Source organism: Sorex fumeus, unplaced genomic scaffold (assembly GCF_029834395.1).
Source record: "Sorex fumeus unplaced genomic scaffold, SorFum_2.1 ptg000010l, whole genome shotgun sequence".
In the NCBI taxonomy this organism is placed as follows: domain Eukaryota; kingdom Metazoa; phylum Chordata; class Mammalia; order Eulipotyphla; family Soricidae; genus Sorex; species Sorex fumeus.
Window position 1 is genome coordinate 16,588,623 of NW_026606067.1, and position 23,822 is coordinate 16,612,444.

The 23,822-nt window shown below is 51.6% G+C and overlaps 1 protein-coding gene across 1 annotated transcript; it reads right to left on the reverse strand.

The window, feature by feature from the left end:
* Positions 1-7,543: 7,543 nt before the first annotated feature.
* On the reverse strand, positions 7,544-23,482 carry LOC130020042 (transport and Golgi organization protein 1 homolog). Its single transcript, XM_056110668.1, has 4 exons — positions 23,298-23,482; positions 20,111-20,244; positions 13,090-13,176; positions 7,544-9,753 (listed from the first exon to the last, which is right to left on the reverse strand). Exons 1-4 carry the CDS (start codon positions 23,464-23,466, stop codon positions 7,660-7,662), a joined length of 2,484 nt encoding a protein of 827 aa, XP_055966643.1. The 5' UTR covers positions 23,467-23,482; the 3' UTR covers positions 7,544-7,659.
* Positions 23,483-23,822: the final 340 nt, after the last annotated feature.

Sequence of the window (23,822 nt, forward strand, 5' to 3'; positions counted from 1 at the left end):
CAGGCTACCAAGAGTATCTCGCCCACATGACAAAGCCTGGCAAGCTCCCCGTGACATATTCAATATGCCAAACACAGTAACAACAAGTCTCACGATGAAGACGTTACTGGGCCCACTTGAGTAAATCAATGAACAATGGGAGGACAGTGACAGTGACTAGAAGCTACCTGGGTAGACATATATGGGTGTATTAAGAGTGGGCAAAATCTTCCTAGTTATATTTCAAAATCCAAGAGGAAAAGAGTTAACTTGATCACTCAAAAAAAAAATTTCACCACACAAAAATAATTTTAAGGGGGCTGGAGCGATAGTATAGCGGGTAGGGCGTTTGCCTTGCACGCGGCTGACCTGTGTTCAATCCCCAGCATCTCATAGGGTCCCCCAAGCACCGCTGGGAGTAATTCCTGAGTGCAGAGCCAGGAGTAACCCCTGAGCATTGCTGGGCGTGACCCAAAAAGAAAAAAAATATTTAAGAGAAGGCTGACAATGACAACTGCAGAAAAAAAATAATTGTAACAATATTATAAAAACTGTTCCAAAAATATATAGAACTGTACAGACAGTGATAGTATAGTAGGTGGGGCGATAGCCTTTCAGCTGATGTTGGTTCAATTCTTGGCATCTGCAGCTAATCCCGAGCCTGGCAGGAGTGACCCCTTCCTTGAGTGCAGAGCCAGGAGGAAGTTGTGAGCACCAACCAGGAGTTGCCCCAAAACAAAAAAAATTAAAATTTTTAAAGTGCATAATTTGATATTTTGACATTTTAACATGTCAGTGAAAATGTTTTGATAATCTAAAGGTGCTTTGGAACCCTTTTTTCTTCTGATCACTGGCTAAAAGTTAATAAAATTTATTTCACTTTAATAACAGCTTTTGGGGGCCGAAGAGATAGTACAGCAGGTAGGATGCGTGCCCTGCATGTGGTCAACCCACCAACCTGGCTCTGCTCCCCGGCAACCCATATGGTCCCCCCACCACCTCCAAGAGTAATCCTAAGTGAAGAGCCAGGAGCAACCTGTGAGCATTGCCAGGTGTGGCCCCAAAAGAAAACTAATTAAAGAATGGGGGGGGAAGCTTTTTGGTTTCAAAAGCTTTTGTGTTTTCCCTGTTTCTGTTTCACTGATTTACGCTCTTCTCTTGATTTCTATCTGCTTCTTGGAGATCAATTTGATACTCTTTTCCTAGTCTCTCATGGTGGGAACCAAGGTGACGAGGCCTTTTTTCTTCTCTGACATCACTATGTTGGACTGGGGAGACTGAGGCCCAAGGGCTGGAGCTCATGCTTTGCACATGAGAGGCTTAGGTTCAATCCCTGGCCTGCACAGGGTCCCCCAAGCACCGCGAGAAGGGACTCCTGAGTAAAGAGTCAGGTGAAGCCTCCAATCCACTGGGTATGGCTCCAGAACAAAAGTTATACTAGTATTGGTGGCGCTATAAAATCACAAGGAATGCTTTAGTCACATCACAGAGAAGTGGGATGTTTCCAATTTCACTCAACTCACAAGACCTTTTGCTTTCTTTGATTTCTTCAAGCCATTGCTTTTTTGTTTTCCAAATACAGGGGGATTTTCAGATTCAGATCCCCAACACCTGGGGATCTTTTGTTTATTTTAATTGTCACCAAAAGAATATACGCTGAATGATTTGAATCCCTTTGGATTAAATGACACCTGTACTACAGCCCAGAATCTATTTTATCCGGGTAGATGTTCCCCAATATACACAAAAAGAGAATGTATTTCTGCTTACCCGGAGAGAAGTGATCTAAACATGTCAGTCAGGCCAAGTGAGCCAATTACATCATTCATATCTTCTAGTTAGTTATACTCACAGTTACTGAGAAAGGAGGTGCTAACATAACCAATTACAATTCTAGACTTTTCCTAATACTTTTATCAGTTTTCCTTATAGTTCTATCTTTTTTAGTTTTGGTTTGGTTTTTGGGCCACAACAAGTATTGTTGGAATCACTCCTAGCGGTATTCGGGGGCCCCACGGGACACCAGGAATCGAACCCAGGACTGCTGCATGAAAGGCAACCATCCTACCTAGTGTACTATCACTTCTGGTGCCAGTTCAATTTTTGACTCAGGTACTTCGAAGGTTGGCTGTTAAGAATACATTATTTCTAAGAAACCTCACTGTCAACCCTGTCTTAGTGTGTCTATATCTCTAAGAGCATTTTTTTCTGGTTTATTTTATAATGGGGTGGTGGGCCTCCCAAAAAGTGCTCAGGGGACAAGGATTGGGAGGTAAGGGATCTATACAACTCCCAGCAATGGTCAGGCAGTGAAAGCCTGTGAGTTCAGAGCTTGAACCCCAAAAATGAGGAGTCACAGTCAGTGGTGCTGGGAGGCAGGAGGCCCCTATGGTGCCAGGATCAAATTCGGCCTCACTGAACCCTCTGTTCTTGCCCTTCATGAATGGCATATCCCTGCCACCCCCATGCTTTGTGCCCAGGCGATATAGAGCTCAGTGCACCTCTTCAAACGAAATAAATAAAGACTTCCTCCCAAAACTGGAGATTGTCCAGATCTTGAAGTGATGGGGATTCATTCGGATAATGCAGTTCTGGGTTCTGACACTGCCTTAGGATTAAGATCAGGAATGTCAGTATTTTAAATTCTCAAGTCTCGCGTGGCCTCCCATGGGCAGCTGCCACCACCAGGACCACGAGAAGCAAACTGGGCAAGTTTGCCTGTCCTGTGTCTCTCCTGTCCTAGGGATCAGGAAAGCTCTCTGCCAGGTAAGAACTGTCTACACTCTTTGACCATCCAAAAGAAGAGGTGACATGGAGTAAGCTTTGGCAGAAAGAAGCACTGAGATATGTTTCGCACCTGTTTCTGACAACTGCAGCCCCTGGTCCCTGCAGCTTTTGTTTTGTTGGTTTTTAGACCAAATCTGGTGGCATTTAGGGTTTACGCCTGACTCTGTATTCAGGGATCACTACTGGAGGGCTTTGGGGTGCCAGAGATCAAGCCCAGGTCAGCCACGTGCAAGGCAAACTACCTACCACAGTCCCAATAACTGTTTTGTTTGGGGCCGCACTCAAAAAGGTATTCTGGGTTAATCCTGCCTCTGCACTCAGGAATCATTTCTGGCAGTGCTTCGAGAATCACATGGGACGCGGGGGATCAAACTCGAGTTAGCTATGTACAAGGAAAGCACACACACACACACACACACACACACACACACACACACACACACTGTACAATGGTGCCCCTCCCAGAATGCATTTTTTTTGGTCTTGTTTGTGAGCCATACCCAGTAAGGCTCAGTGGTTACTCCTTGCTCTGCACTCAGGAATCCTTCTGATGCTCAAGCCCCCACTATCCACATTTTTAAAGAGGAGGAAGCAGAGATTTAAAGTTTGTCCAAGCTTAAAAATGAGGAATCTGGTACTGGAAACCAAATTGTCATGGCTCAAACCCACATTTTTTATAAAACAACTAAATGAAACAAACAAAAGAAATGAAACAAAATGTTTCCTTATATGGGTCTTGAAAGAACAGAGTCAAGGAGGAAAAACACCTGTTGAGAAAGCCCAGAGCAACTGGCTCTTGCATGGAAAGCCCAGCCATGCCCATCCTCTACAGAGATAAAGGCTGAGCTCAACAACCGCCACCAGGGGGAGCTACGTCCCAAAGCGCCTAGAGAAAAGGTCTCACTTGGAACCTCCCTTTGGAAAGCGAATTCTGCACAAACATTCTTCCATTAGCAACTTTGACTCTTTCTAAGAAACTAATCTGATTTTATTCCTGCCCTGCTTCCAACTTTCAAGGCATCCCTGTCCTGACAGTGTCATATCACATTCAGGAAGAAACTTCCTTTAGGGCTGGCTGGGTTTCCCTTCATGAGACCCTCCCCTCGGAGACTATCCCTAGAGCCCCCTTCCCGTCCCCCATCCCACCTCTGCCGTCCCCTTTCTCTCCCCGCAGCACTTTAACTCAACAAGTCACCCCAAACTCCCATTTGTCTTCACCTCAACTCAAAACGCGTCTATGCTCATTTCTGATCGCCTTCCTCAGCACAGTGCACCCACGCTTCTTCCCGCCAAATCACCTGTACAAACCCGCTCCCGGTGCTGAAATGAACTGAGACCCACCAGTCATAGGTGTGTTTCCGAGGCACCTTCAGACGATCACAGGAATTTTCACAAGGATATTTTAAGTGTTTTACCTCATGTTCCACAAAAACTTAAGGGGCCAGAGAGACAATACAGGTGGTAAGATGCTTTGTGCATGCCAGGCTATATCTCTGAAACTATTTAGGGTCCCCCCAGAGCCAAGAAAAGCCCCTCATCTCTCTGGGAAAGGACCCAAACCTCTCTCCATTCCACATCTCCCCTCTCACCCCTGCAACCACCAAAAAACAGAAAATCAAAAAACAGGAACACACCAGCTTGAACACTCTAAGAACCGACTATAGATCACAACGAAAGTGTCCAACTTACCATCTGAAACAAGTAGGCCATGCACAAATATATCAGATAGGCTGCACCATCCAGGGGTGTAGATCGTGCTGCATCCTCGATGTCTGTTTCCAGCTGCCTGCCAGCCCCAATGACATCAGCAGGTGAACCCTCAGGGGCGAGCATCCCTGCAATCCAAGAGGACAAGGAGTATTGGGCCTTATACTTACTTCCCAGGCAGAGGTCTGTTCTGGTTCTAAATAGCCAATGAGCATCCACAACACAGCACTCACAGAGAAACATGAGTTTGGTTTCTCTTATGGAAAATTAGACAAAAGAAAAAAAACCAGAATTCCCTACTGGCACCCTTAGACCCCCCAACTCTGAGACATACCATTTCCCACCCATGCTCCAGGCCCAGGTCCCAGCCCATGAGCTGCTCTGACCCCGGGCTCAAGGGTAAGCTTCCCAAAACCACAGGGAGACCACGGCCACCTCTCTAGGGCGGGCGAAGCATGGAGCAGGAAACCAGAGGCTGTCGGCAAGGAAGGAAGGGGAAGACTCTTAGGGGGTACACCTAGGTTTAGCCTGGTACCTAGCAGCTGGCAGGCACCCATCACTGCCCACTGCATGATACAGACAAGCCACACAAACCAGCATGTAGCCGCCACGAGGAGCGACTGTGGGGAAAGTGCATGAAAGTCCCACGAGAGGGGGTGGAAGGGAGGGACTGTCTGCACCCCAGGGCACGACCACAGGCAGAGCCCCTCACTGTTGATGTCTGTGCCCACACCTGGGCTCCAGAATGTCAGGGTGTGCTGGGCAGCCCGCCCGAGGTGCAGGAAGAACATGGAGGAGATGCACCTGGAGAGGCCGCTCTGTGTCCACAGGGACTCCCGGAAGACAGTGAGTGACAGGAGTGGTGCCCAGCGTGGCGGGGCCAGACTCAGAGTGACAGGCAGGCACGAGACAGCACATGGCCGGCTCCAAGCTCAGGACATGGAGGCCTGTGGACTGCATCCTCGGTGGGCAACAGAGGCCGGGCCCATTGGCATCATGGGGACAGCTGCACCTGACCATATCATGCCTCTATGACACTGTGGTGGACACACAAAACCAGCTCCACAGAAACTAGAGAGCTGCCAATATCATCGGCCCACCAGGCCGTGGGCGTGTTAACATTTTCATTTGGGGGTCAGAACAATAGTAGAGTGAGAAGGGCACTTGCCTTGCACACAGCCGACCTGGGTTCACTTCCTGGGTGCCCCCAAACTCCGCCGCAAGTGATGTACATGAGCCAAGAGTTAGCCCTGAGCACCACCGGAAAGTGGGGGGGGGGAAACTCCAAAAATCAAAATAAATGAAGAAATACGACTTTCTGTTTTAAAACAACTCTCTCGATTCAGAAAGCTCCACCCTGCCACCAGACGTTTGTCATGGTCCCTCTTGGGTAAATACCACACCACACATGCAACAGCCCAGGGCACATTCCCTCTGATCCAGTGGGACGAAGGTACCGACACGGGAAAACCCCCCTCCTGGTTTTAAGAAACCTCTCCCGCATCCAGGCAGCCAGATGCCTGAGGGCGGACATATCCGAGGCCAGTGCAGGACTGCAACGTGGAGGATTAGGGACGGGCCCCGGCACCAGGGGGCCCCCGAGCACTGCTCCTAGAGACTGCTGCTCACACATGTGGGAGCAGCCCCTGAGCACCTGTGGGTATACCCCCTGTAGCACCCCCTACCCCCAAAACTGACCATCACTCTATTCTGCTGGTTGGGGGGTAGAGGAAGGGTGACAAGACTGGAGAGTCTCCAATCAGTGGTTTCTCAACCTTCGACTTGCAATGAAAATCTTAAGTTCTGGAGGGGAGCTGTGTGACAACAGTGGCTAGCTGTCACCCCCAAGATTCTGAGGCTGCTGGTATGACGGAGAGCTACACTCCACTCTCAGGGCAGCAGGCTACTGGGAAAAAGCTTCACCAGAAGCCACGGCAGCCTAGCATGGCTCTGAAGGTCCGTGGGGGGGGGGGGGGGGGGGGGGGGGGCGGGGGGGGGGCAGGGGGGAGGCGTGTTCATCTGTCTGAAAGTCTGCACTGCTCTCGTCTCCTTCGTGATGGGCCTCTGGACCCATGCACACCTGTTCCTCTCCTTTCCTTCCTAACCCCAGGCGGGCTTCTTCCTGGCATGGTCCCACCTCATGGGGCAAAGCCACAGGCATACCTGCATCCGCATCTTCCTCAGGACTCGACTCTGGGGACACTTCTGTGGCAACCGTGGCGCTCTCCCCGGGTGCGTCCACGGGACTGAGCTCTCCGGGAACCGGCTCGGGCGCCAGATCCTCCACCTTTTCTTCTGGAAAGTCCTCTTCAATGGGCGGCTGTAGTTCTACAGGAAAGGACGGATGGACCCCTTGGCTTCCCGCAGAGTGCAGGGGCCCGGACCCACTCAGCTCCTCCCCCGGGACCACCCTCCCTCCCTCACTCCAGCTCCCCCCACCATGCCCCAGCCCCCTGCAGTCCATGCCAGGCACCAGGGCACTGAGTGTTTCAACTGTCCTGACCCCCTCAGGAGAGGCAGCGAGACAGTGCAGGGACCACAGCTCTTTCTATAAAGTTCCCTTTTGAAAATGCCAGTTTGTATGTTCCTAAGCAGAAACAGGCAGGATCTGCCTCCAAGCAAGGCAGAAAGAAGGGACCAAGGGCGCCTACTGCAGATAGCACCTTGCATACTGGCGTGAGCCCCTTCTCCCCTCCTTTCTCACCGCCCCCCCACAAGGCCATACCACGAGCTTTACCTTCCACGAGTCCCTCCCAGGCATCCCTGGGAGGCGGTGGCGTGGCCGGGGGCGCAGGCAGCTCTGCCGCAGAGTGCTGGTACCGGACGAAGTAGATCAGATCTTGGACATCGTCGAGCACGGCCGCCTCCTCGAACACCTGGCTGTCCCTGGCACTCGGGTCCCCGCTGTTGGACGCCCGGGCGTCGAGCATCTGCTCGGCCGCGCTGAGGATATGGGCCTCAGCGGCACGGAAGACCTTGTCCAGGACCTTCTCGGCATTGTAGGGCAGACTCTCGCGCTGGGCGGCCGCCAGCCGTGCGGACAGGTCCTGTAGGAGGGCCTCCAGCTCGGACACCTCCACGTGCTTCTGGAACCGCTGCCACGACCGCAGGTCCTTGAAGAAGCTGCCGATGATGGGCAGATGCTGCGGGGGCCAGTGGGCCAGACCGTCACTGCCGTGCTCTGGGTCAGGTGTCCCCACAGCCTTCGTGTCCGTGAGCTCCCCGGAACCTGCAGGGACCTCCTCCTGGTGGTCTCCCTCCCCAGCAGCCACCTCTGGGGCCGGTTGAGGGGTCTCTGTGCCAGAGACGTCCCACCCCAGGGCCAGGCTCTGGGCTCCAGGGCCTGTAAGGGCCCTGCCTCCCTCGGGTGACACAGGGCCACCTGGCGCCCTGCCAGCGGCATCTACCCCGGTGCCCCCCCATTTCGCTTCTTCTCCCAGCTTCTTCTCTGTGTCCTTGAGTTTCCAGAACGCTGCTGGGAGTGCCCGGAGCAGCACCCCTGGGGCCCTGCGGGTCGGCGCCTGGGGGCCAGTCCTGCATCTCAGAACTAGCAGGGCTGGAGCCTCTGGCCTGCTGGGCACTGAGCGCATTTTCATCCTCCAGCTGTTCTTCGGGGGTGTATTCATCGGCTTCTGCCTCTGCCTCTGCTTCTCCAGGATGGGAATCCGGGGCCTCTGCACCCCCGGTCTGGCCGGTGGGGTCGGCTTCCAGGGGGCCAGGCCCTGCTTCTTCCTCCTGGAAGTCCTCCTCTGCCTTCTCCTCCCAGAGCCTCCCCTTCCCCGTGCCCAGCTGCTCCTTCTCAGTGGCAACGGCCTGTTCCAGCTGCCCGGGGCCATCTCTCCCCTGGGTGGGGGCCCCTTCCTCCAGCCCGGGCGGCTGTGGGTGAGGAGCTGGGGGCTGCTGCTCCTCTGACGCCTCCTTCGGGGCCGCCCTGCTAAGAGTGTCCAGTGGCCTGAAGGAGCCCAGGACACCGTCCTTCTCCGCTCTGGGCACGTCCTGCTGCTTATTCTCTCCCTGGACAGGTGCTGAGGACACATTTGGGGATCTGTCCCCCCCAGGACCCCCTGTCAGGGTGGGCTCTCCCCCGGACTCTTCCTTCGAGACGTGGACAACCGCGTCTGCAGCGTTCCCATCCTTGCTGGCAGCGGCTGATGGGATGGCGTCTGCCCCCTGCCCGACCGCCAGCCCCGAGGGCTGCTGGCTGCCCAGAGCAACGCTGGGTGGGGCGGCCCCGCGCTCTGGGGGCTGCTCGCTCTCTGCTTCTGTCGTGCCCAGGACTGGCCCCCTCTCAGCTGCCACTTTCCCAGGGACGTGAATGTCCGCGTCCACTTTGGAGGCTTTGGCTTTGCTTGCTTGGAAGACCCCACGGATCCCAAGAGCACCCAGTGCCCCTACTGGGCCTGTGAGTTCCGGCGCAGCTGGCGGCGGTGGGTCCAGCCCGAGGCTCCCTGCAGCTGAGAGGCCACCTGCGTCCTCTGAGTTCAGGTGCTCAGCCTGCTGCTCTGACCCATCCCTCGGTCTGTGGCTACTGCTGGTGGCGCCACCCAGTGCCTGCGGGACCTGCTCCCGGGCCTCCTCGCTGGAATTCTGTTCCCGCCCCGCTGCGCCTCCCCCAACTCCTGTCCTCCGGGGGCTCGGCCCATCGGCCCCGTCATCCGCATCCTCAAAGGTGAGCAACGGCTGGTCCTCAATGCCATCCTCCTCCTCTTCCTCTTCCTCCTGCCCCATCATGTAATACTCAGCCTCTAGGTCCTCATCGAAATCCTCCTCCAGCGACGTCACCAGCCTGGTGGTTTCGTCGTCCGACACCAGTGCATCTGCCGTGGAGCCAAACTTGGTTTTCAAGTCCAGGGTCATATCCTGTTTCAAAAGCTTATAGGCGTCCATCCGCTCTGGCTGCTCCCCAGGACCTTGGGAACTGTTGCTGGTCCTGTTGCTGTCACCTGCGGGCACCTGGGGTGCATCCTGCTGCACAGTTTCTGGCTCAGAAGGTGGCGTTGCCTGGGCCTGCCCCATCGGAGCCTCCACGCCATCCTCTGGCACCTGGGTGCTGGCTGCGGCCGCAGTGTCGCTGCTCTCTGAGCTGGAGTCCGGGGGGGACGGAGGGCCACGGTTCTCAGATACCTCAGTGGGGGGTTCCACATGCCGAGAAGCCTTTTCTATAGCTTCCTCCGAATCTTTCGATGCGGGACTGGGCAACTCCAAATACGCTAAGAGCTCCTCCACGCTGTAATTAGTGAAATCGTCTCTGCCCCCATTGAAGCAGACGAAGTCCGTCTCCTATAAGATAAAGAAAACACTTGTGCCACAAAGTCAAGCCTCTGCCTGTGCAGAGGGGCGGGCAACTCAAATTCATTCCTAGTTTTGTAAGGGGGGACCCCCAAAGCAATGCTCAGAGGCCACTTTCAGGGATACTCAGCCCCCTGGGCAGGCAATTCAGTGCTAAGGCCTGAGGCTGCAATGCTGGTTGGTGGGGGCACACCAGGGCCAGCCCAACCTTGCTCAAGAGCTTCCAAGCTCACATCCAGGGATGCTCCCCACAAACAAATTCACTGTAGAGAAGCCCTGGCTGGTTGCGCCAGCCCTTTGTTTCTGAGCTTCCTGTTCTATGCCCAGTGATGCTCAGAGCTTAACTGCTGGCTCTGAGCTCAGGAGTTACTCCTGGAAAGCTCGGGAGATTTTATAGGGTGCTAGGGATTGAACCCTGGTCAGCGTGTGCAAAGCAAGTGCCCTGTCTGCTGTACTGTCTCTCAAGCCCCTGCCACAAGCTTTTCACAGAGTACTGTGACTAGGAGGAAGGACCACGGCCTGAGGAACGCTCCTGAGGCTTCCCTCAGCCCAGGGCAAGGCTGTGGAGGGGGTCAAGCTGCACCATGCCCGTTCTCCACTTTGAACCTGCCAGCAGGAAGACACAGCCTCTGGCGTCCATCTGCACTGTCAGCTGGACAAGGATGGTCCCCCTGGGAACACTCACTGGCTAGCTGGCCCTGTCCTTGTCTGGAAGAGTCTTACTCCAACAGAAAGGGTGCTTGCCCTGCATGCAGCCAACTCAGGTTCAATGCCCAGCACCACATGTGGTGCCCAAGCACTATAAGGAATGATCTCAGGGACAAGCCCTCAGCATCTCCAGGTTGCTCAAAAAAACAACAAAAGAAAGTGTCCTGTTGGCCTCCACCCTGGTTTCTGACTCTCTCCATCTGTCCTCAGCACAGGCAGTTACAAACCACATACCCTTTATGGCTGCCCCAGGCCCCTCCCAGGTGTCTGCTTGAGGTTCTGGGAATTGCCCTGGAGATAAGACTCTGACGAGGACAGCTCCAAGTCAGGGTTCCGGCAATCCTGAAGGTTTGCTTTCAGGGACCTCCACCAAGCAAGTCTTTCCTTGCCTCTAAGAACAAACAGGCTCAGGGGCTGGAGCGATAGCACAGCAGGTAGGGCATTTGCCTTGCACACAGCCAACCCAGGTTCGATTCCCAGCATCCCATATGGTCCCCTGAGCACCGCCAGGAGTTAATTCCTGAGTGCAGAGCCAGGAATAATCCCTGTGCATTTCCAGGTGTGACCCAAAAAGCAAAAAAAAAAAAAAGAACAAAAGAGCTCAAAGGGGGATGATTTTATAATTCTTAGGGGAGACTCAGCTGGAGCAGCGAGAATGGGTAATCTCTTTCCACCACACGCATCTGTAAACCACTCTCTTATTGCTGTTGAGAAAGCCATATCTGCCAGGCACTAGGGGCCATACAGAACGGGAGATCCAGTCCAGGCACCCACACGTGCAAGACCTGTGATCTGCCAATGGAGCCAGACCTCAGGTCAAGTCACTTCTTCCTCCAGAATGGAAGATGCAGGGAGCCTGCAGTGACAAGGCGGACACCAACACAAGGGGTCAGTGTGTGCCACATGCCAGCCCCCATGCTCTCTTCATGAGGCACAAAACCCAGCTGGAACTGGGTCTGAGGTAGGAACAGAAACATGTGAACAGTCTGGGCCCTGTGGCCATCCCTTCTGCTGACTTCAGTTCAGAATAGCCCTTGACTAGCAGAGTGCTTGCAAACCCATGCCACAGCTGCTCAGAGAACTATGAAAGAAGGTGGGACTGAAAACTCCAGAAAAGAGGGGCTGGAGCAACAGTACAGCAGGGAGGGCGTTCGCCTTGCATGCGCCGAACCTTGTTCGATTTCCAGCATCCCATATGGCCCCTCAAGCACTGCCAGGAGCAATTCCTGAGTGCAGAGCCAGGAGTAACCCCTGTGCATCACTGGGTGTGACTCAAAAAGAAAAAAAAAAAACTCCAGAAAAAAAATCAGCTAGAATGAGGATGCCAGAACCCAGAATCCTTTTCTTCACAAAAATCACCTGGACTAGAAATGGGGAATGTCAAGCCCCAGGGGCACCTAAGGTCCATGAAATTGTGTGCCCTGGCCCAAGAGAGGCCAGGCAAGGATGCGACTCAGCAAATCAGCTGCCCCCAGCCCATCAGCCGATAATGCACAGCCTGCAAAAGATGGTATAAATAGCCAAATGGGAGGGATGGAAAAGTAGTAAAAGGCCTAAGGCACTTGCTTTGCATGTCCTAACCTAGTTCAATCACCCAGATCACTTATCATTCCCTGAGCACAGTCAGGGGGATGATTCGGAGCCCAGAGTCAGAAGCAGCCCCTGTGTTCTACTAGGTATGACTTAAAAATTTTTTATTAAAAAAATAAATAAATAATGAAACAGTTATTGGCAGTAAAAGGGCCCCCAGCCCTGATCCTCAATGAATGTGTCATCACTGTTCACTTTGTACCTAACAAACTGTACCTACCTTGCCCTTATCTGAAACTCTCCGGCTCCCGTTCCCAACTCTAGAATGTGACAAGAATCCCCCAAATCACGAAAGGACCTTACTAGAATAGAAAATCCTTGTGAACCTGTAGTTCCAGACTAGTACATAACTTAGGGCTTAATTTATTTACTGTTTCAGTGTACATACATGTCGCATAGCTTATCCAATAAGGAGTGTAGAAACTACGACAATTACTCAAAAAATCATTAAATTGCAGAATACAAAAATAGCAAATTCTTCATTTTTCACATATGAAGCAACAAAGAGAAAAATTTTTTAAAAGTAAGTTGCCTTTGGGGCATGAGATGCCCTGCAGGAGTTAAGTGGCTTCTTTGCAAGCAGCTGACACTGATTCAATCCCTGATCCAATGGTTCTCTGAGCATCACTTGGGAGACCACACCCTCTGCATCCCCCCCCCCCCAAGAGTAACTGCTTATTTAAGAACAACTGTTCTAACTGTTCCAATACGTTATCATCAGATTGTGCCATAAAGTCTCTTCTAAGTCCTTTTCAACTTTTTGTTCCTGTTCCTCTATTTTTAAAGGTAGTCTGATTAAAATCTGGCTAAATTTTTAAAAAGTAAATTAAAAACTTTTTGATTAAAAGCTGGCTAAAATATGGCTTAAATTAAAACGTAAGTTAAAATCCAGAACACAAATGTACCTAGCTCCTTATTCCTGACCGTAGCACATTAAAAGACTTTCAAAAATAGCTCACTGAACATAACTGATAAATTCAGAAGCCAATTTACAACTGCTAACAGCTCAAAAAAAACCCCACAACTTACATCTGCCGGGACTTGTAGTTCTTCTTTAGTATATTCATGGGCAACTCGGATGAAATCCTTTGGAAAGTATCCAAAAGCCTGCCCAACCTATATGGAAGAATGAAGAGACAATATTCAAGTAAAATGTTACACCACAAACATAATCAAGAGTCTCAGCTATTGGAGCAAATACACGGGGATGCGGGCAAGTGTGATGACAAGAGGTGGCTGCTGTCCTGGTCACGCAGACATAATCCCAGTGGAAATGAAGCATGAAACCTCATGAGGCAATTTTCCTAAAACCACTCAAGTTTTCTTTCAGCATCCAGGTTCAACCTAAACGTGGGCATATACAGTAGATCAAAGATCTGTACAAGTGGGTCAAAGAGACCGTATAGCGGGGAGGGCATTTGCCTTGTATGCAGCTGACCCGGGTTCGATTCCCAGCTCACACATGCTCCCCTGGGCCTGCCAGTAGTGATTCCTGAGCGCAGAGCCAGGAGTAAGCCCCGAGCACCACCAGGTGAAGCCCCCAAAGATCCCACCCACACCCCCCCAAAAAAGATCTGTACAAGACAAAATCATTTTTCTATTCTATAATTAACACTATCAATCAAGGATGGCTCGAAATACAATTCCAAATCACCTGTAACAAAGACTCAACCTGTACAGACTCAGAGAATTGCTCATAAGTCAGTATTTTGAAGTCTCTTACAACAATAAGCAGTCATAAGGGTTAGGAGTAAGGGCTGGAGAGATAGTACAGTGGGTAAGATAATACAGTCAGCCTTGTACCGGGATGGCTTTGATTCCTATTTGATTCCTTTTTTATTTTTTTATTTTGATTTTGACTATTTGATTCCTGGCACCCCATATGATTCCTTGAGCCCACTAGGAGTAATCCCAGAGTGCAGAACCAAGAGTCAGCCCTGAGTATCTCTGGGTGTGGCCCAGAAAAAAAAATAAGGGGGCAGGAGTGATAATATAGGGGATAGAGCACTTGCATGCAGCCAACCTGTGTTCAATCCCCAGCATTTCATTCATACAGTCCCCAAGCACTGCCGGGAGTGATTCCTGAGTGCAAAGCCAGGAGTAGCCCCTGAGCATCACCAGGTATAGCTCCCAAAACAAAAATAAATAAATAAAAGTAAAGTAAGAATCAGGAAGCAAAACGAACACAAAGTTTCTGTAATATGCAAGCACTCCCATATAAAGCAAATTAGTATTATTTACAGAACAGGTTTGTACTAGCTTTTTCATGCACAGATTCTCAAATACTTGGGGAGACAACAAATTCATAATAATCTGACAATGGGCTTCATTTTTTAGTCTCAATCAAAGTAAGCCTCTATAGAAGTCAATTCCACTTATCCCCCTGCTAATAGCCAAGGGATCCGAATATGTCTCTTTGGGACATGTCCATTGTCTTTTATTAGCAAGAGTCTCAAAGGGAGATCTCTTCCCTGGGCATGGACGGGGAGATAGGGGAGATACTAACATACAAATAGGGGGAAAGACTATCTTATCGCCAACTCCTAGAATAGCCTCATTACAGAGGCTCCTTATAATCCAAAACCACCTGAGAGCCTGTGTTAGTGCAGAATACTGCCCTGAAGATTAGATAAGAAGGAACAATAAAAAGAGCCACACTGGCAGGTCAAGTCTGAAACTCGGAGAAAACAAAAGTAAAAGCAACAACAAACAAAACAAAACAAAACCAGCATGACAAAAACTAGGAAAGAGAAGAACCCGATCAGAGTTCGAGTGTGGTAGGTCTGGCACCTGCCTTGCTTGGGGCTGGCCTGGGTCTAATTCGTGTCATCCCATATGGTGCCCTGAGTTCCCCCCCTCCCCCCCCCCCCCCCCCCCGGGCACAGAGCCAGGAGTAAGCCTTGAGCACTGCTGGGTGTGGCCCCCAAACAAAGGGTTGGGGGGGAGAGTCACTTCAAGGGGCCAGAGAGGGTACTAAGAGGCCGACTCGGCTCTGCTCATAGGGAGTCTGGGTTCTGTCACCAGCACTGCTAGGAGCAGCGGCTGAGCACTGTTGTGAGGAGCCCCCAGCAGCCTTGAGTGATGCCTTCCCCAAGGGCGGGGGGGGGGGTACTATGAAAAAGAATCACTTTGAGGGGCTGAAGAGATAATTCAATGGAGCACATGCTTGGCATGTACAGGGTCCAGGCTCAACCCCCGGAATGGAACAGTCCCCGGAAATGAGCAGTCCCCTAAGCACAGCCAGGAGTGCTCCTAAGCACCCCGAGGATATGGATCCTTCCCTCTCCCCAAAAAATATCACTTTGAAAGCTAATATGAGCAAGAGAGAGAGAGAGAGAGAGTGTGTTTCTGATTCCCTAGAATATAAGATCCCTGAAATGAGAGGTGAAACGAAGAGAAAATATCCTTTACCCCTAGGAAAAACTTTACTGAGAAAGTCAGGAAAGGGTACAGAAATCATATATCTAAAGGACAGACATTTATCTTCATATAGTATTTGCCAAGGCCACTTAAATTATCTAAAACTCCTTATTTTTGCATGGGTGGTGTTGTGTTTCTTATTTTAAAAAGGCTACAGAATCATGGGCCTTCACACTAGAAATAATCTTTTTGGTGTGGCTGGATTCTTTGGGGACCACACCCACAAGTGCAGAGGGGTGAATCCCAACTCTGCGCCAGGGCTGGAAGCAGGCCACCTGCATGCAAAGCCTGAGCTCTGCCCTTTGAGCTCTGCTTGTTTCAGTGCTAGAAATTATCATTAGGTTTAATTTTGTTTCCATCCTGCAAAGGAAGTGTTGCTTTGATTTGAAAACAGAAGTAGCACATTGTTTCAAGGGAATGAATTCTGCTGGTAGGGGCTAGAGAGAGTACACTCGGTAGGGCACGTGCCTTGCACTAGCCAACCGGGGTTCAACCCCCCAGCATCCCATATGGTCTCCATGCACTGCTGAGGAACATTTCCTGAGAACAGAGCCGGGAGTAACTCCTGAGCACTACTGGATATAGCGACAAGGATAATAACAACAACAACATAAAAAAAAGAAAAGGAATGAATTCTGCTATAGGCACAATCGGGGCAAATAGAAGTACCACAGGTCTGAAAGAAAATACTCCAAAGGAAGACAGGGAAGACAGTGGCCTGCCCTTACAATAGAGCTCTTGGCCTTCTCCTCCTCCCCTCATCCCCCTCCCCTGCTCTTGCCTTCTAGGACCTGAAACCAGGCACCCACCACCTGCAGCAGAAAGCAGTGACAGGTAAGCCACAGGTTCAGCGACAGGCAGGAGAGATGGTACAGCAGGAAGGGCACTTGCCCTTGCAAGCAGCTGACCCGGGTTCAATCCCCCACACCCCATATTGTCCCCCAAGCCCACCAGGAGTGGTCCATGAGTAGAGAGCCAGGAGTAATCCCTGAGCATTCCAGGTGTGCCCCAAAAATAAAACCCCCAAAATAAATAAATAAAGCAGAGGGGCTGGCTCTCAAGAAGTGAAGGAGGTTACAGGCACTGGTGAGGACAGAGGGAAACTGAGTCCTGCTTCCTTCCCCAGCTGCCCAGACCTAACCACTGAGAGAGAAAGGCAGCCCCGGGGCTGGGGGAAGGATAACTTCCAAGACAGAAGACTGAGAGCTCTCACTAGGCAGGCTGACAAGAAACAATCTATCCTGCTCTATGCCCGCTGATTCACTGGGCTGCTGCTTCCATGACAGTTAGCCTTTGCTACTCGCACCCAGAAACCTGCACTCCACACACACAAATCTACTGTTTCAGTGCAGCTTCTGAAGCCTCCTGTTCCACCGTTTGCTCTTTTGTTGAGTGGAAGATTCTGCAACTGGCACTGGGTGTTTCTCTCGGGATGACAATCCTTGGGACATCAGGAACTGTTAGTGCTTCGCGCACATACCCAGGCCACGCCTCATTGAGTCTCTGGTTCAGGCCACTCCTGGCAAGTCTTCCATTACAAACACTAAAGCCTGATCCATTAGTCCATGCTCAAGTCTCATCTCAGATACCCATGAAAGGAGCTGGGTACAGAGCAGGGGAACAGGTCAGGGTTCCTGAATGCCTGCCTGGCAATGCAGGGTAAGCTTCATCCCCAAGGTTGCCCCATGCTCCTAGCACCTAGCACAGTACTGGCAACTGTGCCAGATGTGCCTGTAGCTCTGCTGTGCTGACCCCCAGCCCCAAAGGAGATTTGCAGCCACCTGGCAGGTAGGTGCATATACGCACCCCAAGAAAGGATGTAGCTCCCCACAACCCTATAACCCCATCCCCATCTGCTCCATAGCTCCACAAGGTGCATACACCATGGCCAGGAAGTATGACCCTTAGCACTACGAGCACCACAGCAAACTCTGGGGAGCACTACGCCAGCCTGTTGTGAACAGCCCACAATGCACACCACAACTGTGAGACCAACAGAGACGGGCATGTGCGCAATCACTGCAACAAAGGGAGAAGGGCGGGGATGAGAAACTCTGGCCAGAAACAGAGCTGGGGGTCAAGGAAAGGAACAGGTGTCTGGAAAGTGGAGAAAGGATGAACGAGACACTGCAAACATGAGCAGGGAGGAGGGCGGCAGTAACGTGCAACAAAGTGATGGTGACACTTTGCTCTGAGACTGAAGGCAGCCCCTGCAATGGAGTGGCAGGTCCTGAAGCTGCCAGTTTTTCACTGCTATTGATAATTTAGAAAACACATCCATGAAACCAACTTTCCACATGAATGCCTGAAGCAACATCCCACACATGGTTTACGGGATCCAATCCACGTATTCATGAATCCGCCTTTCTTCAGACAATGATGTTGAAGAGTGGTTCAAAACTGGGCCAGAAAGATGGTACAGCAGGCAGGGGGATTGACTGCCTTGCATGCGGCTGACCCGGGTTCAATTCCAGGCAGCATGTGTGGTCCCCGGAGCCTATCATGGATGATTCCTGAGAGCAGAGCCAAGAGTAACCCATGAGGGGTCTGAGAGATCGAACAGCAGGGAGGGCACTTATATTGCATGAGGCTGACCCCGGTTCAATCCCCAGCATTCCATATGGCCCCTGAGCACTGCCGGGTGTGATTCCCGAGTGCAGAGTGAGAAATAATTCCTGAGTGCCACAAAGTGTGGCCCAAAAAGGTTATCTGAACATAAACACTTTCCCAAAGAAAATGGCCAGTGGCCACATAAAAAGCATGTGTTGCGTTACTATGATCAGGGAAATGCAAGTCAAACCATAAAAATTACTTCATGCCTATGAGAATGGCCTGGATCAGAAAGAACAGAAATATCATCGTGGGTGACACTGTGGAGGAAAGACAACTCCAGCATGCAGTGAGCAGCGGGGCTGGGGGCTGGTACCGTCTCTATGGAACACTGTGTATCAGCCCCTTAAACAGTTAAAACCAGGGACCACCTCCTGTCCACTCCTCTGCCCTGGAGCTGAGGCAGCTACTGAAGTTTGGAAACTTCAGCCTCTTTAGGACAGTATCGGCTCCAGGCCCTCCCCTGCTCCCTAGGCCTTAAACAACACCTCTCCTTTCCCAAACAAGCAGGTGCCAAAAGTCTGATCACAGAGGCAAAGGTGTGGAGTTGACAGCCCCCGCCTCCCTTCCGGCAAGTGAACAGGCCGCTGCCCATGTGGAAGGATGGTCTTCGGACCCAAAACCGCTAGGCTTTGGGCCACAGGAGTGCAATTGTGGAGTCAGCCCCGGGCTTGACATTGGGACTATCCAGTCAAAATGGTTTGCTCATCTTTACCAAAGCCTGGGGCCCATGGTGCTGTCGGAGCTTGTGAGCCACCTTATGCCTTTCCCCGCGTCCCTGGTAGGCTCCCCTGCAGGATGCTTTGCCACATCACTGCCACCACTGTGGTGGCCCGGCTAAACTCCTGAGGGCACAGGCATGCTTTGGGGCCAATGGTGATTTCCCTTTCCTCAAGCAGCCTGTACCAGCCCACCCATTAGGCCTCAGATACTCCCTAGCCTGGACTTTTCAAGATTTTGTGAAATAAAATAGAGAGTTCTAAGAAACAGAAAAAAATTTTTTAAAAAGTTAAAACCAGGGGTTGGAGAGATAGGACAGAATGTAACGCACTGGTCTTGCACACAACTGACCCTGGTTCAATCCCAGAACCACAGATGGTCCCAGGAGCATCACCAGGAGGGATTCCTGAGCACAGAGCTAGACGTAAGCCCTAAGCATAGACAGCTGTTGGCCCCAACACCCAAAACCTAAAAAGTGAAACTTGATCTACTGTGTGAGCCAGCAAGTCCACCCCTGAGCATCAGTACAAAGAATACAAGAGCACCACTCCTAAAAGATCCAGGACTCCCAGGCTCATCTCAGTTCTACTCACAACAGAAGTGGCCTGGGAGAGGAGAGTGGATCACAACGATGTGGTATATATGGAGTATGATAGTGGAGCATGACTCAACCATAAGAAATAAGGCATTTGACATTTGCAACAACAGGAATCTGGAAAGAATTAAGCTAAGCAAGATCAGAAGGAGGGAGACATATAAATGACAGATGATTTCCCTCTAAGTGAGACATAAAGAAACCTAACAAAGCAACGAAGATAAGCCAAAATGAACTGCTGGATTCTGGTTGCAGAACTGAGGTTACTATGGCGGGGAGGGACGATGGAAGCAGAGGGCAGAGCTGCCCAGTGAACTGGAGTGCAGGATTACTGATCTCACAGTGGAGGGGCTGGTAATGACATACACAGTTGAGGGACAGAGCGACAGTACAAGCAGGTAAGGCATTTGCCTTGTATGAGGCTGACCCGGATTCAATCCTCATCCCATATGATCCCCTGAACATCACCAAGAGTAATTCCTAAGTGCAGAACAAAGAGTAACCCCTGAATATCTCTGGGTGTGACCCCCCCCAAAAAAGAAATACACATCTGAAAATATATCTGTACATACATATGCAGTGTTTTATATATAGTGTTTTATATGCACAATATTATAAACCAGTGCTACCTTGATTAACATATATATGCAATGTTAATATGCCAATGAACAGTAAGAAAATTAAATATGTTAAATTTTAACTTACACTTCCGGCCCAAACTTCAGGCAATATCCCAGTCAGTTTATAGTAGACAAATACTGAATCACCTTTTTTGAAATTCACAAAACGACAATCTGGGCCTTTGAAGTCTTCAAGAGCTTCACCCTGGTACATTAACACTGTACATTAAAGAGAGAAAAAGAACACCAAATGAGGATCAACTTTCACCACTTACATGGATTTATCAAGCAACATGAGAATCAAAAAAGCAACTTTCTCCAGCCCTCTCTGGAATCAAAAGCTTTCCATTCATTCGCTCCTGCAGTGGGCAAAGGTTTGCAATTCTATACCATGATGCCCCCTTCAGAGAGGACAGTGGAACGCTACCCTAATTCACTTGATGGAGAGAGCCAAGAGATGAAAAGCTACATGTCCACCACTCATGGCTGGCCTCAGTAAAACTCTTGGTTTCCTACTCAACCTTTTTGTTTCATAATCACCAGAGCTTTTCCTTTTATAGTTAGTGAAACGTAAGCACAGATGTTACCTGGCTTCAGCGTGACTACATCTAGAGGGAACAGAAACCCACAACAAGCGCCCAGGAACCCCCATGGGGTCAATTAACTTGAACGAACCACCAAAAGGTAAGCTCTGGGAATAACTACCTCGCAGCTGTAAACACTGTCAACTTCATTTGTGGCCAAGTTGTCCTCTCTCTTCCTTAGCTGGATACACTGAGCTCACTCCTGATGTGGCTCCAACTACATTACAAAGCAATCTTCTGATATCAAATAATTTTGGCTGTAGGAAATTTCAGAATAAAAAAGGGGTGCTCCTCTATAAACAATCAAAATTAAACATACGAGGCCCAAGACATAGTATAGTGGGTAGGGGACTTGTGTGATACACAGCAGGCCAAGGTTTGATCCTTGGCACAGCAGAAGATCCCGTTAGCCCAGCGAGCAGTGATCCCTGAACACAAAGGCAGAAGTAAGCCCTGAGCACCACTGTGTGAGTCCCCAAACAAAACGAAACAAATAAGAATGCACGTAATCAAAACTCTGAGAATTGCACAATAATAACCTGTTTTAATCTTAAAACACAGGACTTAAAAAGTCACAGGGAACCTAGAAACTGGTAGAAGTGGTATTTTTCTTTGCATTGGACAAATGGTTTCTTTTTTGTTGTTGTTAGTTTTGGAAAGGTTGTTTTGGGATCACACCCAGTGGTGTTCAGGACTTACTCCTGGCTCTGTGCTCAGGAACTCCTGGTGGTGCTCTGGGGGAACTATATGGAATGTCAGGGATGAAACCCAAGTCGGCTGCATGCAAGGCAAGTACCCCACCTGTTGCACGTTCTCTCTGGCCCAACAGTCTCTGATGTAAGATGAAATGAACAGCAAAAACAGTTAAAGAGCAGAGAATAGGGAGGAAGGGAAAGCAATACTTTTTTTAGAAGTCAACTAGCAATAAAGACATTATAACCTATCTTGAATTATGTATGGGAGGAGTAAGCATAGAGCTCTGAAGAGGGTTAATTGAATTCTGAAGCTAAAATCTAATGGTTTCATAACATTTCATTTTGTTCTGTTTTGATTTTGGCTTCTGGGCCACACCCTGAAGTGCTCAGGGCTTAGGGATCATTCCTGGCTGGTTCATGGGACCATATAAGGTGCCAGGGTTAAAATCAGGTCAGCCATGTGCAAGGCACACACCTGACCAGCTGTACTACCTCTCTGGCTCCTAAAATCTAATGACTTTAATACATGTCAATATTCTAATTCAGAAAAAAAACTGAATGGGAAGCCAGGCTGAAGGTGGTGGAGAATTTAAGAAGGGGATTCTACTGGAACTGGAAAAGGGTTTTTTGTTCCCCTATTGAAGAGATCGCTGAGATTCATAATTACATATAAAAATGACAACATAATACACACACACAGCCCTTACTAAACACTCTGCACAGCCTCACACATGTGAGCATGTCGGCAGCTGCCTGTGTGTTTGGTTACATCTGTTTGGACATATGCCACTTCTCAAGTTCTAGGACATGGTTTTGAGGAACCCACTGGGAGGTGCCTGAAAGCAAAGCGTGACCTTTTGCAGGATCAGCCCCAGGTCCTTGTAACCTGCGATGGCCTAGTGGGAACCGGAGAGAAAAGACGCCATCCTTCCGGCTGTTTTTTTGTGGCATTTCATTCACATTGGCCTTAGACTTACCTCCTGGAATGGCTTGAACACAGAGCACACCCTACTTTCATTCCTTTCTTTGACAATGTTGTATAGATGTAAACTTCAATTATGGAATCTCTGCATTAACATCAATTTGAGTTATGAATCTCTCTATACGTAGGTGTACAGAGATTCTCAGACGTTTCCCAAAGCTGGTCTCAGTACAGGGATGCGGGAAGACGATGTTGGCCAGACAGACAGACGGGAAAGGTTTCCCACAAAACAAGTGACTAAGGCTAAAACTGGTTCGTCTTATAAAACCTTTGGAGTATTTATTATTTACTTGATCATCTCTACACAAGAGCTCGCCTGTCCGGGCCGCCCACAGTCCACTGCCCGTCGGGAACGAGGGACCAATTCCACTTCCTGCGCACGGCGGGGGAGCCGCTGGCCCCAAGGGGTCCCTTGCAGCTCTCGGCCTCTTTAAAGAGCTGTGGATCGTGGCCTTCCGTGTCGCCCTGCCTGCCTGGCCGTGTGTGCAGGGACACCTTCCAAATCCCGATGACAGCACCTAAGCAGAGCCCGGGGATGGGAAGGCGGTGGCGGGGTGGGGGGACGTGGGGGCCACTGCGTCCCGGGTCCTGAACCTAAACTCCAATTCCCATTCCAAAGTCCTCCCAACCCCGATGGAAGGGAACGGCCAAGGAGCCGGCGCCAGGGCGCCCTTCCCGAGCCCGCCCGGGGGGTCCCGGCGCATCTGCCCAGGGCCGCACCCCGCGGGGTCGCGAGGCGAGGCGGCGGGGGCAGCCCGGGCGCGCACGCCAGCGGCCCTGGCGCCGGGAGAGCGCACGTTGGGACCGTCCCCCGGGGAGTCCTGGGGGCCGGGGGGGGTGGGGGGGACGACCCCCAACCCCCCGCAGCCGCCGGCCTCGGCCAAATCCGGGGCCAGGAGCCGCTGGCAACAAGTGGGAGCTCAGCGAGCGGCCGGGCGGGCGGCGGGTACCGGGCCCCTCGCCGCCCCCGCGCCCCGCGCCCCGCGCCCCGCGCCCCCCGCCGCCACTCACGGCTGCACTCGGCGTCGCCGCAGACTTTGTGCTCCGAGAAGCGCCGGTCGCCGCCCGCGGGCCCGGGCGACTGCGGCGCGGCGGGCGGCGCGAGCAGCGGCAGCAGCAGCAGCAGCGGCAGCGGCGGGAGCGGCCGCGGCGGCAGCGGCAGCCCCGGCGCCGCAGCCATGTTGAGGCCGCGTCGGAGCCGGGACGCGGCGGACGCGGAGGCCGCGGGCAGCGGGCGGCGGGCGGCGCCGGGGCGGGGCGCGGGGCGGCGCGCTGCGACACGTCAGCGCGGGACGGGGACCCGCGCGCCCCCCGCCGCGCCGCGCCGCGCCCGCCGCGGCTCTCCCCGCGCCCATCGCCGCAGTTCGGGGGTCCAGCCCGGGCGCCCCCTCGTCCCCGCGACGAGCCGCCCCCACCCCCGGGCGCGTGCTGCGGGCGCCCCCCGTTCGGGGCTGCCACGTCCCACCCAGGGCTGGCGGCTCCTACCTTGGCGTGGCCGATCCCTGCGTGGTGCAACCCCCGGCCCGAGCGATGGGG

Coding starts and splice junctions, on each gene's coding strand:
- LOC130020042 (XM_056110668.1), bottom strand. CDS start 23,466: ATGGCTGCGGCGCCGGGGCTGCCGCTGCCGCCGCGGCCGCTCCCGCCG. Junction 20,245..23,297: donor CGGCGACGCCGAGTGCAGCC/GTGAGTGGCGGC, acceptor TTTAATGTACAG/TGTTAATGTACCAGGGTGAA. Junction 9,754..13,089: donor AACTACAAGTCCCGGCAGAT/GTAAGTTGTGGG, acceptor TTTATCTTATAG/GAGACGGACTTCGTCTGCTT.